This window comes from Crotalus tigris, unplaced genomic scaffold, assembly GCF_016545835.1.
Source record: "Crotalus tigris isolate CLP2741 ecotype Arizona unplaced genomic scaffold, ASM1654583v1 scf7180000018925.3142382, whole genome shotgun sequence".
In the NCBI taxonomy this organism is placed as follows: domain Eukaryota; kingdom Metazoa; phylum Chordata; class Lepidosauria; order Squamata; family Viperidae; genus Crotalus; species Crotalus tigris.
Window position 1 is genome coordinate 519,489 of NW_024097278.1, and position 14,253 is coordinate 533,741.

General features: G+C 42.3%; 1 protein-coding gene across 1 annotated transcript in view; it reads left to right on the top strand.

The window, feature by feature from the left end:
* The window catches only part of DHTKD1 (dehydrogenase E1 and transketolase domain containing 1), a 30,214-nt gene extending 16,286 nt beyond the window's left edge, over positions 1–13,928 (top strand). The window contains exons 10-17 of the mRNA XM_039357540.1: positions 587–726; positions 1,643–1,793; positions 2,214–2,320; positions 3,075–3,239; positions 6,094–6,176; positions 6,877–7,046; positions 10,888–10,973; positions 12,203–13,928. Of these exons, the coding sequence (XP_039213474.1) occupies positions 587–726; positions 1,643–1,793; positions 2,214–2,320; positions 3,075–3,239; positions 6,094–6,176; positions 6,877–7,046; positions 10,888–10,973; positions 12,203–12,304 (1,004 nt within the window). The 3' untranslated portion in view covers positions 12,305–13,928. The remainder of the gene's footprint in view (positions 1–586; positions 727–1,642; positions 1,794–2,213; positions 2,321–3,074; positions 3,240–6,093; positions 6,177–6,876; positions 7,047–10,887; positions 10,974–12,202) is intronic.
* Positions 13,929–14,253: the final 325 nt, after the last annotated feature.

Below are 14,253 nucleotides of genomic sequence, written 5' to 3' on the forward strand. Positions count from 1 at the left end.
AAGAACCAGGGACCCAAATTCCCCCCCCCCCATGGATTCAGTTCTGATGGTTTTACTAGTTATTTTATTATTATTTTAGCGAGAAGGAGAAGGACAACAGATCCCGAGATGAATAAAAAAAGCCTTAATTTAAGAAAGTCCTTAGAACAGTGGTTCTCAACCTGTGGGTCGGGACCCCATTTGGGGTCAAATAACCATTTCACGGGGGTTGCCAAACAATGCAGTCCACCATTTTTTTCCGCTTTTCCTTAGCTGTGCTACTCCCTTTTATTCTATTGGCTTTTGAAAGCCAATAGAATAGACTCTCTTGAAAAGATTCTAATTCTATTGGCTTTCCAAAGCCAATAGGAATTGTCCAGGCTGTCTCTGCCCTGCTGAGCCCGCCAAAAGTCCCATTCTGCAAACGGTGCTGCACCAGTTGAGTAGTCCTCGACTTACGACCGGTTGAGTAGTCCTCGATTTACGACCGGTTGGGGATCGCGGCATTAAAAAGGTTGAGAACCACTGCCTTAGGAAGAAGTGAGGTCTTCCTCCTGATTATTTCAAATTGTCAACAATTCACACAACAGATTTGCTTTCTACCAAGGTTTTAACATTCGTCTGAGCGGGCAAGATGTCGGCCGAGGGACCTTCAGCCAGAGGCATGCCATGTTGGTTTGTCAAGAGACGGGAGAAACCTACATCCCTTTGAACCACATGTCTGCAGATCAGAAGGGCTTCTTCGAGGTGAGAAGGAAGGTTGAACGGAGATAATTTCACATCGCTGTGCCCTCACCTGGACTTCCCAAAGGAACATTTTAGGGAACAAAACTCCCCGACGCAGAAGGATTTATTTCTAAGTCATCACACCTTAGCTTCCTCCATGAGACAATGGGAGAATATTGTAATGTGCTTTTCACACTCCTCACACAACTTGCATTCCACAAAGTTTCAGATGATACACAAACACACACACACACACAAACACACACACACAGAGAGAGAGAGAGAGAGAGAGAGAGAGATATTCATACTCATACTCCATCCTTGTTATATATAGGAGTTACATTCTTAAAACCCCACATGGAAACCACAGTTATTGAAGCATTGTTCCTGGGGTGAACATGTGAATTTACAGCAATGGGGAGACTGAGAATGAAATTTCATATATATTGGTTTTAAGTCTCACATGAACCTTCCAGATAAATGTATATCTGATTAAATCCTCACTCTTTCTCAGTAAGCTTCCTTCCTTCCTTCCTTCCTTCCTTCCTTCCTTCCTTCCTTCCTTCCTTCCTTCCTTCCTTCCTTCCTTCCTTCTTTCCCTCTTCCCTCCTTCCCTCCCATCCATGTCCTTCCTTCCATCCATGTCCTTCCATCCCTCAATTCATCATTGTCCATCCATCCTCCTGTCCACCCATCCGTGTCTTTCTTTCCATCCGTATCCTTCCTTCAATCTATCCATCAGTTTCCATCCATTCATCTCTGACCTTCCTTCTTTCCTTCCTTTCTCCATCTATCCCCTCCCTCCCTCCCTCCCTCCCTTCATTAGCTTCTACAATTATTTAGCTTCAAGAGTGTGTGTTTGTGTGCACGTCCAAAGAGGTATATTTCCGGCAAATACGCCGTTTCCCATTCCGCTGTGTCTCCCATTCTCCATTAGGTGAGCAACAGCCCCCTGTCGGAAGAAGCGGTGCTGGGCTTTGAGTATGGAATGAGCATTGACAACCCCAATCTGCTGCCCATTTGGGAGGCTCAGTTTGGGGATTTCTTCAACGGAGCTCAGATAATATTTGACACGTTTGTCTCTGGAGGTGAGACTCGGATATCTCTTCTGATGGAAAATGCATTTACAACTGATAAAGGAGAAGATTTGCAGCTCAGAGTTGAAACTGAGGGGTCCTTGGTGCTCTCTGAGCTTGGTGGTTTTCTTGCAGACGTTTCATGACCCAACTAAGGAACATCATCAGTGCTAGAAGGGAGGAGGTTAGTAGGGAGGAGGAGGAGGACGACTGGGATCCTTGGTGCTCTCTGAGCTTGGTGGTTTTCTTGCAGACGTTTCATGACCCAACTAGGGAACATCATCAGTGCTAGAAGGATGGGGGGAGGGGTTTGTTCAGATGATGTTCAAATGGTAGCTAAACAAATAGTTGTAAGTCAAGGACTGCCTGTATGTTATTTCACAGATCTTGATAGTGTATCGTTATTGATATGGAATAATTTCTCCTCTACAGGAGAAGCCAAGTGGCTCCTGCAGAGCGGACTGGTGGTTCTCCTTCCACACGGCTACGATGGGGCTGGCCCGGAACATTCTTCTTGCAGGATTGAACGGTTCTTGCAGGTAGCCAGATGCAAGTTCGTCCAGAATTTATGATAATCTTTCTTCAAATGTGTGGTCTCCTGCAAAGAAAACCCTCCTTAAATTTATCTCCCGTGCCTGTGTTTATTTTTTTGTATACTGAACTCCTTGAAGGACAGGTTTTTAAGGCAGGAGTCTCCAACCTTGGCCATTTTAAGACGTGTGGACTTCGCCTCCCATAATTTCTCAGCCAGCCTGGGAAGAACCAGAAATCTGGGAAAATTCAGCCAGAATTCTGGGAGTTGAAGTCCACACGTCTTAAAAGTGTTTTATATTAGAGGGAAATGTTTGTGCTTATTATGGATGAATGGTTGTTTAAAAGAATCTACACCTCAGTGAGGTGAAGATGGATAAATTATATGTAGAGTAAATATGGGTTATGATATGGGTTTAAAATGCATTATGCAGATTATGAATAATTTTTAGTTCTCAATTTGGAAATGCTTATATTGTTTTTTTTTCCTTTTTTGTATTTGAGTTAAAGTATATTATTGATTTTATTATTTGTATAGTTGGATAAGTTTATTTAGAATTTGCTTGTTTACTTGTAACCCTGTAACCAGCTCTGGGAAGTGAGGGGGGGAGGGAGGGAGAGGGTTATTTTAGGGGGGGATATTGTTAAAAACTTGTATAAAACTTTTTAATAAAAAAAAAAGTCTTAAAAGTGTTTTAAAGAATTGGTCAACCAATTAGGGCTACACCTTGTGTGAAATGTTGTGGTTTTCTTTTTCCACAGATGTGTGATAGCTCAGAAGAGGGGATCGATGGGGACCACATAAATATGTCTGTGGTCCATCCAACCACCCCAGCGCAATATTTCCATTTGCTTCGGAGACAGATGGTTCGAAACTTCCGGAAACCCCTCATTGTGGTGTCACCCAAAACCCTCCTTCGCTTACCTGTGCGTAGAACAAGACTTCCTGGTTTGGATGTTACTATTCATCTTTCCTTTCTTTATGGCAGGGGTCTCCAAACGTGGCGGTTTTAAGACTTCTGGACTTCAGTTCCCAGAATTCCTCAGCCAGACTGCTTTACGGGCAGACCTCGACTTGGGACAGGTTGCTTAGCAACCATTTAAAGTTACAACAGACACCCCCCAAAATATTTATGATCCAAATTCAGAGTTCTGACAGCTGTGATTTTCCCTCCCCGCGGGGTCACATAATTTGGGTGCTTTGCAGCCAGCCTTTATAATAGTTTTTTTTGGTCAAAAACTGGACATGGTTTCCAATTTCAGGCAACAAAAAAAGTCCTTTGAGGACAATGGGTTCAACTTAACGACCATGGTGTTCACTTTATGACCATGATTGTTGAATTACCGTTGAATTGTATTGCCCAGAGCTGATATAGAGAATAAAAAGGATGACCTTGACAATGAGAGAGAGAGAAGGCCCATTACTAAAGTAAGAGAGAGGGCTCTCTGGGGAACAAAAATGATGAATAGAATATTAGAAGAAAGCATTTCTCAACCTTGGCGTTTTTCTGTTTTTCCCATCCTACCTCAAATATTTTCTCAGAATCGTTTTGAAGCTTCTCATAACCGTCAGATGAGTAGGCCTGGCTATAGACAACTTAAAATCAACTACTGAACCCCCAGATTACATGGGATGATAATGATTATATACAATTTATTATAGATGGAATGAGAGACAGACTGGGGGGGGGGAGAGAGAGAGGATAAATAAATAAATATAGAGATAGAAGATGGATGGATAGGTAGGTAGATAGATAGATAGATAGATAGATAGATAGATAGATAGATAGATAGATAGATAGATAGATAGATAGATAGATAGGATAGAGATATAGATTAGATAGATATGATAGAGATTAGAATTCAATAATGTTAGTAAAAATGCGACTCCCGGGCATAGTTATAAATAAAATAAATAATACACGATCACCGGGAGAATTTTAAGTAAAAATACTTTACTAAAAATACTTTACTAAAAAGGTTGCCAAGCTTTCATTGGGGAACTCCCAACATCATCAGGGTTAAAAGGCCGTTCTAACAAAGAATGGCCTTTTAGAGATTAGATAGATAGAGATTAGATAGATAGATAGATAGATAGATAGATAGGATAGATAAATAGAGATATAATTAGAGAGATAGATAGATAGATAGGATAGAGAGATAGAGAGATATAGATTAGATATAATAGATAAAGGGAGAGATGATAGAGAGAGATGGATATATATATATATATATCGAAAAATAAAATGAACACCAGGGTAGTAAAACTATAAAAGTTTAATTAAAAAGCGCCAAGCTTTCGCCGTCCCTGCCGGCATCATCAGGGCTAGAGCGCCAGAAAGTGTGAGAGTTTTTATAGACAAGTCAGTCTGCGCCCGGCTCCTCGATCTCGTCACCGGGCCTAATTGATTCAACTGCGCTTGATTGGTTTGTTTCTCCCTATTCCTCTTAGTTACGTGTGTGTTGTCGTCTCTCCTCCTTTTTTTCGATTCCAGGATGGATGGGATAACTCCCCTACCGTTCAAATTATCTCTGTTCCTCAACCCATCCTCCCCATCAGGTTTGAGCGGTAATGTACACTTCCCCTTCCTTTCCCAATCATCGTCCGCTCGGCTGTTCTTTTTGCGATAGCCTTCTCTTTTGACTTTAGTACTTTCTCCTCCCATCCAACTGTCATCCGGGCAATCCTGTAAGTCGTTCTGAGTTGGCTGCGATATGCTGGTAATCTGGGACAGGTTGATGGGTTGTTTGTCTACTGGGGGGGTGGTCCCCTGGCTGTGATTACATTCAGCCGTCTTACTCCTCCTCCCCCTTTCCTGAGCCTCCTGTGTTCCTTTCACACGTGTTATAATTCGGAGGCTCGGTCTGGGAGAGGTAATGGAATTACGATCTTCTCGAGTGCCACCGTGCTTCTCTTTCGCTCTCCTCTCCCTTCTAACGTCGCTCGTGCCCGTGTGCGCATCGTGGGGGTCTTCGGAGTCTATGGGTGGAAGGCGCAACAGTTCGGTCTCGTAAATTCCACCCTCTCGCGCATTCTCCCATCCCAATTCACCCCTCCCCCTACTCTCTAAAACGTCCATGAGTCCGTCGCTGGCTTCACTCGCACTTCACACATCCTCAATCCAGCCGCCTCAGCTGAGTGGAGGGGTCGTCTCCTCCTCTCCAGATCGAGGCAACCGATCCCACCCATCCCGGAATTGAAAGAAAGGAGGAGAGACGACAACACACACGTAACTAAGAGGAATAGGGAGAAACAAACCAATCAAGCGCAGTTGAATCAATTAGGCCCGGTGACGAGATCGAGGAGCCGGACGCAGACTCTGACTTGCCTATAAAAAACTCTCACACTTTCTGGCGCTCTAGCCCTGATGATGCCGGCAGGGACGGCGAAAGCTTGGCGCTTTTTAATTAAACTTTTATAGTTTTACTACCCTGGTGTTCATTTTATTTCTCGATATGAATACTCCCAGGGTTCATATTTTTAGCATCATTAACTATATATATATATATATATATATATATATATATATATATATATATATATATATATAGAGAGAGAGAGAGAGAGAGAGAGAGAGAGAGAGAGAGAGAGATGAGTAGATGTATAGATACAGATGTATAGATATAAATATAATATTATACACACAGACAGACACACATATAAATAATTGGGTAGATTGATGTTTAGTAAACCAGTTGGAATTGGCCAGCATCTTCCATTTGTTTCTAAGCACTCAAGATATTCTACCTGCATATTTTCCCCTTTTTCTCCATGGCCTAGACTGCCGTGTCCAGCTTACTAGAAATGGCTCCAGGAACCACCTTCAGACCTGTCATTGGTGATTCAACAGTGGATCCTAAAAGGTAGCTTGGTTCTTTATGCGTGTAGTATTTATTTATGTACCGTAAATGCCGGCGTATAAGACGACTTCCGCGAGCGCTGAAATCAGCGCCAAAGACGGGGGTCGTCTTATACGCCGAGTCGTCTTATACGCCGGAAATACTGGTAGTTTCCGGCGTATAAGACGACGTTCTAGGAATGCGGCCCGGCTATAAAGACGGGGGTCGTCTTATACGCCGGGTCGCCTAATACGGCGGCATATACGGTATTAGGAATAGCTATACGGCCGCCCAACTTACTCACAATGTCTCTGGGCGGCGTATAGGAATGAAACCCCAGTGCAAGCCCCAATAAACCAGTGAACAACGGGTTCACTTAACGACTTCATTCACTTTAACAACTGTGAATTCGTTTAACAACCATGTTCTCTTAACGACTGCCACAAAAAAACGATTGTAAAATCAGGTCAGACACATGAAGACCCACTTTACCATCGTCTCAACTTATAACCAGAACTCCATGATGGTTATAAGTCAAGGACTACTTACAGATCAAACGTTATTCGCGCGCATGAGAGAGATAAAGAAATAAACCTCTGAAATGAGGTTTAATATATTTTAGGAACGGCCTTTCCTGAACAGCTAAAATGTGCATGGTTCCTGTTTCCTTGCCTCTGTATGTTTGAAATTATTCTGTTTTTTTTTTTTTTTCCTTTCTCCCTAGTGTCAGCAAGGTGATTCTCTGTTCTGGCAAACATTATTACACTTTGGCCAAACACCGAGAACTGCTTGAAGAAAAGAAGCACAATACTGCCATTGTGAGATTAGAAGAATTGTGTCCTTTCCCTCTCGAAGCACTGCAACAAGAGATGAATAAGTTCACTAAGGCCAAAGGTTAGTGGACTCTAGTAAGTCGGACCCGCCACAACTTAAACCTCTAAATAAAACTGAACTTTGATTCCATTTGTTAAGAAAGGTACAGTTCATTAGAGATTTAAGAGTATTGCCGTACAGGTAGTCCTCGATGTACAACAGTTCATTTAGTGAGCATTGGAAGTTACAACAGCACTGAAAAAAGTGACATGGTTTACATTTATATTCAGATGCTTGACAACTCACTCGTGTTTATGACGGTAGCAGTGTCCTAGGGCAGGGGTAGGCAACCTTGGCTCTTTTATGACTCGTGGACTTCAACTCCCAGAATTCCTGAGCCAGCTTGGCTCAGCTTGGAAACTTCTCCCTTTCCCCTCAGCGTGGCTGGCTCAGGAATTCTGGGAATTGAAGTCCACGAGTCATAAAAGAGCCAAGGTTGCCTACCTCTGGCCTAGGCCTAGGCCGCTTTATGACTCATGGACTTCAACTCCCAGAATTCCTCAGCCAGCATGGCTCAGCTTGGAAACCTCTGCCTTTCCCCTCAGCATGGCTGGCTCAGGAATTCTGGGAGTTGAAGTCCACGAGTCATAAAAGAGCCAAGGTTGCCTACCCCTGTCCTAGGATCATGGGATCCCCTTTTGTGACCTTCTGGCAAGCCAAGTTAATGGGAAAGCCAGATTAGCTTAACAACGGTGTTACTAATTTAACAACTTGCAATGATTCACTTAACAAATGTGGGAAGGATGGTCGTAAAATGGGGCAAAACTCAACACGTTTGTAACTTGGCGGCATATATTTTGGGCTCTGTTGTGTTCATAAGTTGAGGACTACCTATAATGCAAAGCCAGAAATGAAAATGGCACACCCAAATACCTAAATCAGGGGTAGGCAACCTTGGCTCTTTTATGACTCGTGGACTTCAACTCCCAGAATTCCTGAGCCAGCCATGCTGAGGGGAAAGGGAGAGGTTTCCAAGCTGAGCCTTTCTGGCTCAGGAATTCTGGGAGTTGAAGTCCACGAGTCATAAAGTGGCCTAGGCCTAGGCCAGGGGTAGGCAACCTTGGCTCTTTTATGACTCGTGGACTTCAACTCCCAGAATTCCTGAGCCAGCCATGCTGAGGAGAAATGGAGAGGTTTCCATGCTGTGCCATGCTGGCTCAGGAATTCTGGGAGTTGAAGTCCACCAGTCATAAAAGAGCCAAGGTTGCCTACCCCTGACTTAAATTTACTTTTCCCTCCCTTAACTGTCTCTCCTTGCCCACCAGAGTGTAACCAATCAGGCTTGGGCATGAAGTTTTCATAATGGTCAGTCCAACCTAGTTTAATACGCAGCCCCCTCTTTCTTCCACCTGGGTGACCTTGAGGCAGCATCTTGAGGACTTATTTTTGGTTTCCCCAAGCACTCCCTTCTTCATTCCCCTTCCTCACAGTTCATGGCAGTCAGTCACCCCATAGCAGCAAAACACAAGCAAGCATAAAGTGGCCTAGGCCTAGGCCAGGGGTAGGCAACCTTGGCTCTTTTATGACTCGTGGACTTCAACTCCCAGAATTCCTGAGCCAGCCATGCTGAGGAGAAATGGAGAGGTTTCCATGCTGTGCCATGCTGGCTCAGGAATTCTGGGAGTTGAAGTCCACAAGTCTTATAAAGTTGCCAAGGTTGAGAACCCCTGTTTTAGAGAGAGAGAGTTTTCTTTTACTGACATTTTTAACCAATGTTCTCTTTCTGAAGGGGACAAAGTGGGCCCCAGTACAGGGTTTATTTAAACATTGAAATTGTCCCAGCTTGTCCATATTTTGAACAAGAACAATAATATGTCTTCTTGCTAACAACTGAAAAACCAAAACAGGAAAGAACACGACCTGTTGAGGATTAAGCATAGCAAGTGAAGTTAGGGGATCCTGTAGTAAACAGTATCGTAATTCAAAGAGCATTATGGAGTGAGAATGAGGTCATTGTAAACAACTCAACTTGTCTGCGTGTCTTGTTTTCTCTAGTTTACCATTTCCTAAACAGCAATGTCTAATTCTGTTTAGACATTTATGACTTACAGTGGAAAGAGACATGTTTTTTTCACTTAAGAAATATTGCTGATCTCAGCAATTTTTTTTTTTGTGTGTGTGTGCAATGCAATCCAGAGGGAGGGGAAAAAAGTCAAATTTAAAATAATTCCCTGTAATTACTGGTTCCGTACTTCAGTGGTAAGTCAAACTCATTAGAGTTTGCACAAAGAAGAGCAACTAAGATGATTAAAGGCCTGGAGACTAAAACATGTTGTAAGGACCCACCCCACTTTGCATCTTAAGAAGACAGAACTCTTGGAATAATTCTTCCAACAGGCATCCTTTATTAAGAGAAAATGGTTGCAGGCGTTCTAGACAGGACTTGGGGTCCAAGCTCTCCCATTCAAGGTTTTAAGGGATTTCCCAGTAGCCCCACCCAATCATCCCCTACTTCCAGCGACAGTCTCAGGCATTACACTCCCACCCCGTTTTCCTTACTGCCCGCTGGATGGAGACTTCAGAGAAAACTACATGAAAGGTAATAGTCCCCTTTGTTATGATTAGGCCTTTTGGTGCTATCCACATTCAGTTCCTTTGAAGTGTACTGAAGGAAGTGAGGGCCATAAAGCCCCTTTGTTCACCCCCTTCCCTTCATCGTATGACAGAATCCAGAATCCCGAGAAGGCAGAAATGGGGTTTTTTATAGTTGATAATTAGAGATGAAATATAATTGAATTCTGACACATGTGAAGAACGGTTGCAGGAATTGGGTATGGCCAGTCTAGATAAAAGAAGAACTGGGGGGGGGGGGACATGATAGCAGTGTTCCAGTATTTGAGAGGCTGCCACAAAGAAGAGGGGGTCAACTTATTTTCCAAAGCACCTATAGGCAGGACAAGAAACAATGGATGGAAACTAATCAAGGAGAGAAGCAACCTGGAGCTAAGGAGAAACTTCCTAACAGTGAGGACTATTAACCAGTGAAACAGCTTGCCTCCAGAAGTTGTGGGTGCTTCATTACTGGAGGTTTATAATAACAGATTGGCCAGTCACTTGTCTGAAATGGTATAGGGCAGGGGTGTCAAACTTCCGGCCCGCGGGCCGAACGCATCATCACAAAACCGCGCCCACCCCATTGCTGGCAATGGGAAAAAAGTTCCGATACGTAGCGTGATGTCATGTGATGTCGCGAGTTTGACATGTCTCCTGCTTGAGCAGGGGGTTGGACTAGAAGACCTCCAAGGTCTCTTCCAACTTTCTTCTGATTGACTGAGAGCCTCTTCTATCTATCAAAAAAGTGTAAATGCCTTTGAATCACCCAAACGTATTAATCTTTCTCCTGGAAAGAAGAGATTGGACAACCGTTTGTCCAGGATAGAATAAAGACTCCTGTCTTGGGCAGAGGGGGTTGAGCTAGAAGACCTCCAAGGTCCCTTCCAGCTCTAGGATTCTGTGGTTCTAAGTCAGTGGTTCTCAAACTTTTTAATGCCGTGACCCCCAACCGGTCGTAAGTTGAGGACTACTCAACCGGTTGTAAGTCGAGGACTACTGAACTGGTACAGCATCGTTTGCAGAATGGGACTTTTGGCGGGCTCAGCAGGGCAGAGACAGCCTTAACAATTCCTATTGGCTTTTGAAAGCCAATAGAATTAGACTCTATTCAAGAGAGTCTATTCCATTGGCTTTCGAAAGCCAATAGAATAAAAGGGAGTAGCACAGCTAAGGAAAAGGGGGAAAAAATGGCGGACTGCATTGTTTGGCGACCCCCATGAAATGGTCGTTCGACCCCAAATGGGGTCCCGACCCACAGGTTGAGAACCGCTGTTCTAAGTGAACTTTCAATGCCTTTCTTGTTTTGCAGCTTTCATCTGGAGCCAGGAAGAACCTCAGAACATGGGGCCTTGGACCTTTGTGTCCCCAAGGTTTGAAAAACAACTGGCTTGTAAGGTAAAATTTCAGGATTTCTTGAAATGGGCAGGAAGTGAGAAGCAAGAGACGTCTCTGATATGATATGAAGTTGTTGGACTCTGTCATTTGGTTGAAATTTAAAAATGCTAACATCCAGTTTGAAAGGCACTATAGATGCTGCCTCCGTTTCTTTGAGGAGAAAAAGATGGAAGCCACAATCACGACTTCAGATTAGTGCTGCATCTATAGGATGCATGTCTAGGATTTGTATCCAGTTTGTTATTAAAAGCATAATTGGTCCAAAAACTGTGATAATTGTGAGTAAGCTCCTATTAGAATAGTCCAGATGTAGGCAACCTTGGCTCTTTTATGATTTCTGGACTTCAACTCCCAGAATTCCTGAGCCAGCCAGGCTGAGGGGAAAGGGAGAAGTTTCCAAGCTGAGCCATGCCGGCTCGGGAATTCTGGGAGTTGAAGTCCATGAGTCATAAAAGAGCCAAGGTTGCCTACCCCTGGTATAGTTTGTAAGTTTTTTTTAACACAGTACAGGTAGTCCTTAACTTATAACTCCAACTGAGCCCCAAATTTGTGTTGCTAAGTGAGTTTTGCCTCATTTTACAACCTTTCTAAGCGAGTCACTGCAGTTGTTAAGTTACAGGTAGTCCTCGATTTAAGACCACAATTGAGCCCAAAATTTATGTTGCTAAGCGAGACATTTGTTAAGTGAGCTTTGCCCCATTTTATGACCTTTCTTGCTACAGTTGCTAAATTAACTTAACAACAACTACAGTTGTTGAGTTAATAATACAGTCGTTAAGTGAATCTGGCTTCCCCCATTGACTTTGCTTGTTAGAAGGTTATAAAAGGGGACACACTGCAACCATCATAAATATGAATCAAGTTGCCAAGGTCTGCTGCCACGGTCGTTAAGTATAAAAATCAGCCCTAGATCACTTTTTTCAGTGCCGTTGTAGATATGAATGGTCACTAAGTGAACTGTTGTAAGTCGAGGACTATCTGTATGGTATTAGAATCCTGCATTCAGTTTGGCTGTGGCCCTGTTCCAGCTATTCAAGTTGCAGAGAAGCTGAAACAGAGAGGATGAATTTTGCACCCACTCACTGTGCAGAAGTGCGATGCCCGTCCAGCGTAGCACGTGAATCTGAGGAGCTGGCTGCGGAATTCCAAGCCTGAATCTTCGGCATCTTTTTAATCCCGTTGAAAAATGGGCCAAGGGTCTAACGCTGCCTCTTTTGACCTCTTCCCAGCTCTGCCTTGTAAGTCGACCCGCCTTACCAGCTCCCGCCGTGGGCATTGGTGTTCTGCATCAGCAACAGCAGCAAAATCTCCTTACCGAAACATTTGCTTGAAACTTAACCTGCAGTGGGACTTTTGGTGTTACAACGAGGCCAGGAAAACTAGAATCCAAAACTGGAAAGAATCTTTGCTCTTGAAGTATGCTGCTGAAATGAATTTGGCCTAACCAGAGTTAAAATGGAGTCTCCTATTCCTTTTCCTACAGATGTAAACAATTGCCTAAAATTCTGCCCATGCAAATTCATGGGATTTAAACGTGTTTACATTTCTCTGGTTCGCACCGTATAGGTGAGTGTGAGGAACAGACCAACATTTTAAATCACTTAATCAATGATTGTTATGGACGTTCTTAAATTGTATTACAATGCAGCAAGTGGGATCTCCTGCTTGCTTGCCTGTGGCATTACAAGTCAAACTGCAGGAGTTAGTATTTTCCATTAGTCATCATCACCATAAAAAAAAAAAAATCCCAGGATGACTTTCTTGATTTAAAGTAGTTTTTCTAAGACTGCAAAATAAAGTATTTATTACAGTTGATTTACTTTTTACAACAATGCTAGGTATTTGTAATGCATACTAAATCAGGAAAACTTTAAATATGGGGATTATTGTACATATAGCTTTTATTACTAAAACAAGTCCTGTTATATGTGTGCACTTTAACCATCTTCTAAAAGCTACGTAGGCCTACTTTATGAAAATAAAAAAATTTAAATCTGAGCTATGTCGTTTTGGATTCTAGACAGTGGAATAATGTTGCTAAACAATTCTCACCCCCCAAAAATACTTTTTTTGTGTACAGATTAAAGTCTTCTATAGATCTAAGTGCTATGTGCCAGCCTTAAATTTATTTTATTATATACTTACATATGAAGCCATACATTTTCCATCAATGATCCAAAAGCAGAAACGTTTTCAGCATTATCTTTGCTAATTCCTTAGATTTGAAATTGATTATGAAAGATTTTTTGGCCATCTAGTCAATGCTGAGTCTTATCAATCACATACCTAGATTATTATTTTTTTGAGAAGATTTGAGATAGAGGGAAAATAAATTGAAAACTGCAATTGTTGGATGAATTATAGCAGGTTCCATTCTCACATCTATAAATTGATATTCTGTATTATGAAATAATGGGGGTGTGAAATATCACATCTTGCTCTTTGATTTGATTTGCTTTGAATGTCTTAATTGCACTTTCTGTACCTGCAACCAAAATGTTCTAGGAACTGTGACACTGATTTCTTTTCAAGTCTTTTTACATTTCCAAAGTAACTTTTATAGCACTATCCAAATGCATTTTATGTTTCTTTATTGCCTTGAAAGATCTGATCCCGGAAATCCTTGTAACTTTACTAATTTGGGGCTGAAAGAACTTTCTCAAAGATGATTTAAGGTTGGATAAGAAGAAAGGGCCACCAGGGCAAAGAAAACTCTCTGCAGGGTAAAATGCGATTTGAACAGTGTTCTTGAATTGAAAATTGCCACCAAATCCAACTCCTGCTTAACAAAAAAAAAAAAAAGTTCCAAGTTAAAACATCCTTGACAAATGGCTCTATTTTCTGCTTGAAGAAAAACTAGCTTTACTGTTGGTGGTGTGACTATTTTTGAGAGGGAAGCAAAGAGATGGCCTTGAATATCAAGGTCACTGTAATAAAACTGAAATATCAAAGTTACCTGGAACCTTGAATCGTTCTCTTATTTTAATAATGAAAAGCTGGTTTTTTATGTCTGATAAGCAGAAAACCTGTCCTACAGCTGACTCTCTCTCTCTCTCTCTCTCTCTCTCTCTCTCCCTCTCTCTCTCTCTCTCTCTCTCCCTCTCTCTCTCTCTCTCTCTCTCTCTTTTTTTTTTTTTTTTTTGTCCCAGGCATAAAATATATGAGGCTAGGACTGTCTAAACACATATTGGAGGAAAACAAAATTTGCCAAGCTGGCATTATCTGTTTGTTTTCAAAACAGAAAGTCAGATTGATGGTCCCCTTCCTGAATTTATTTATT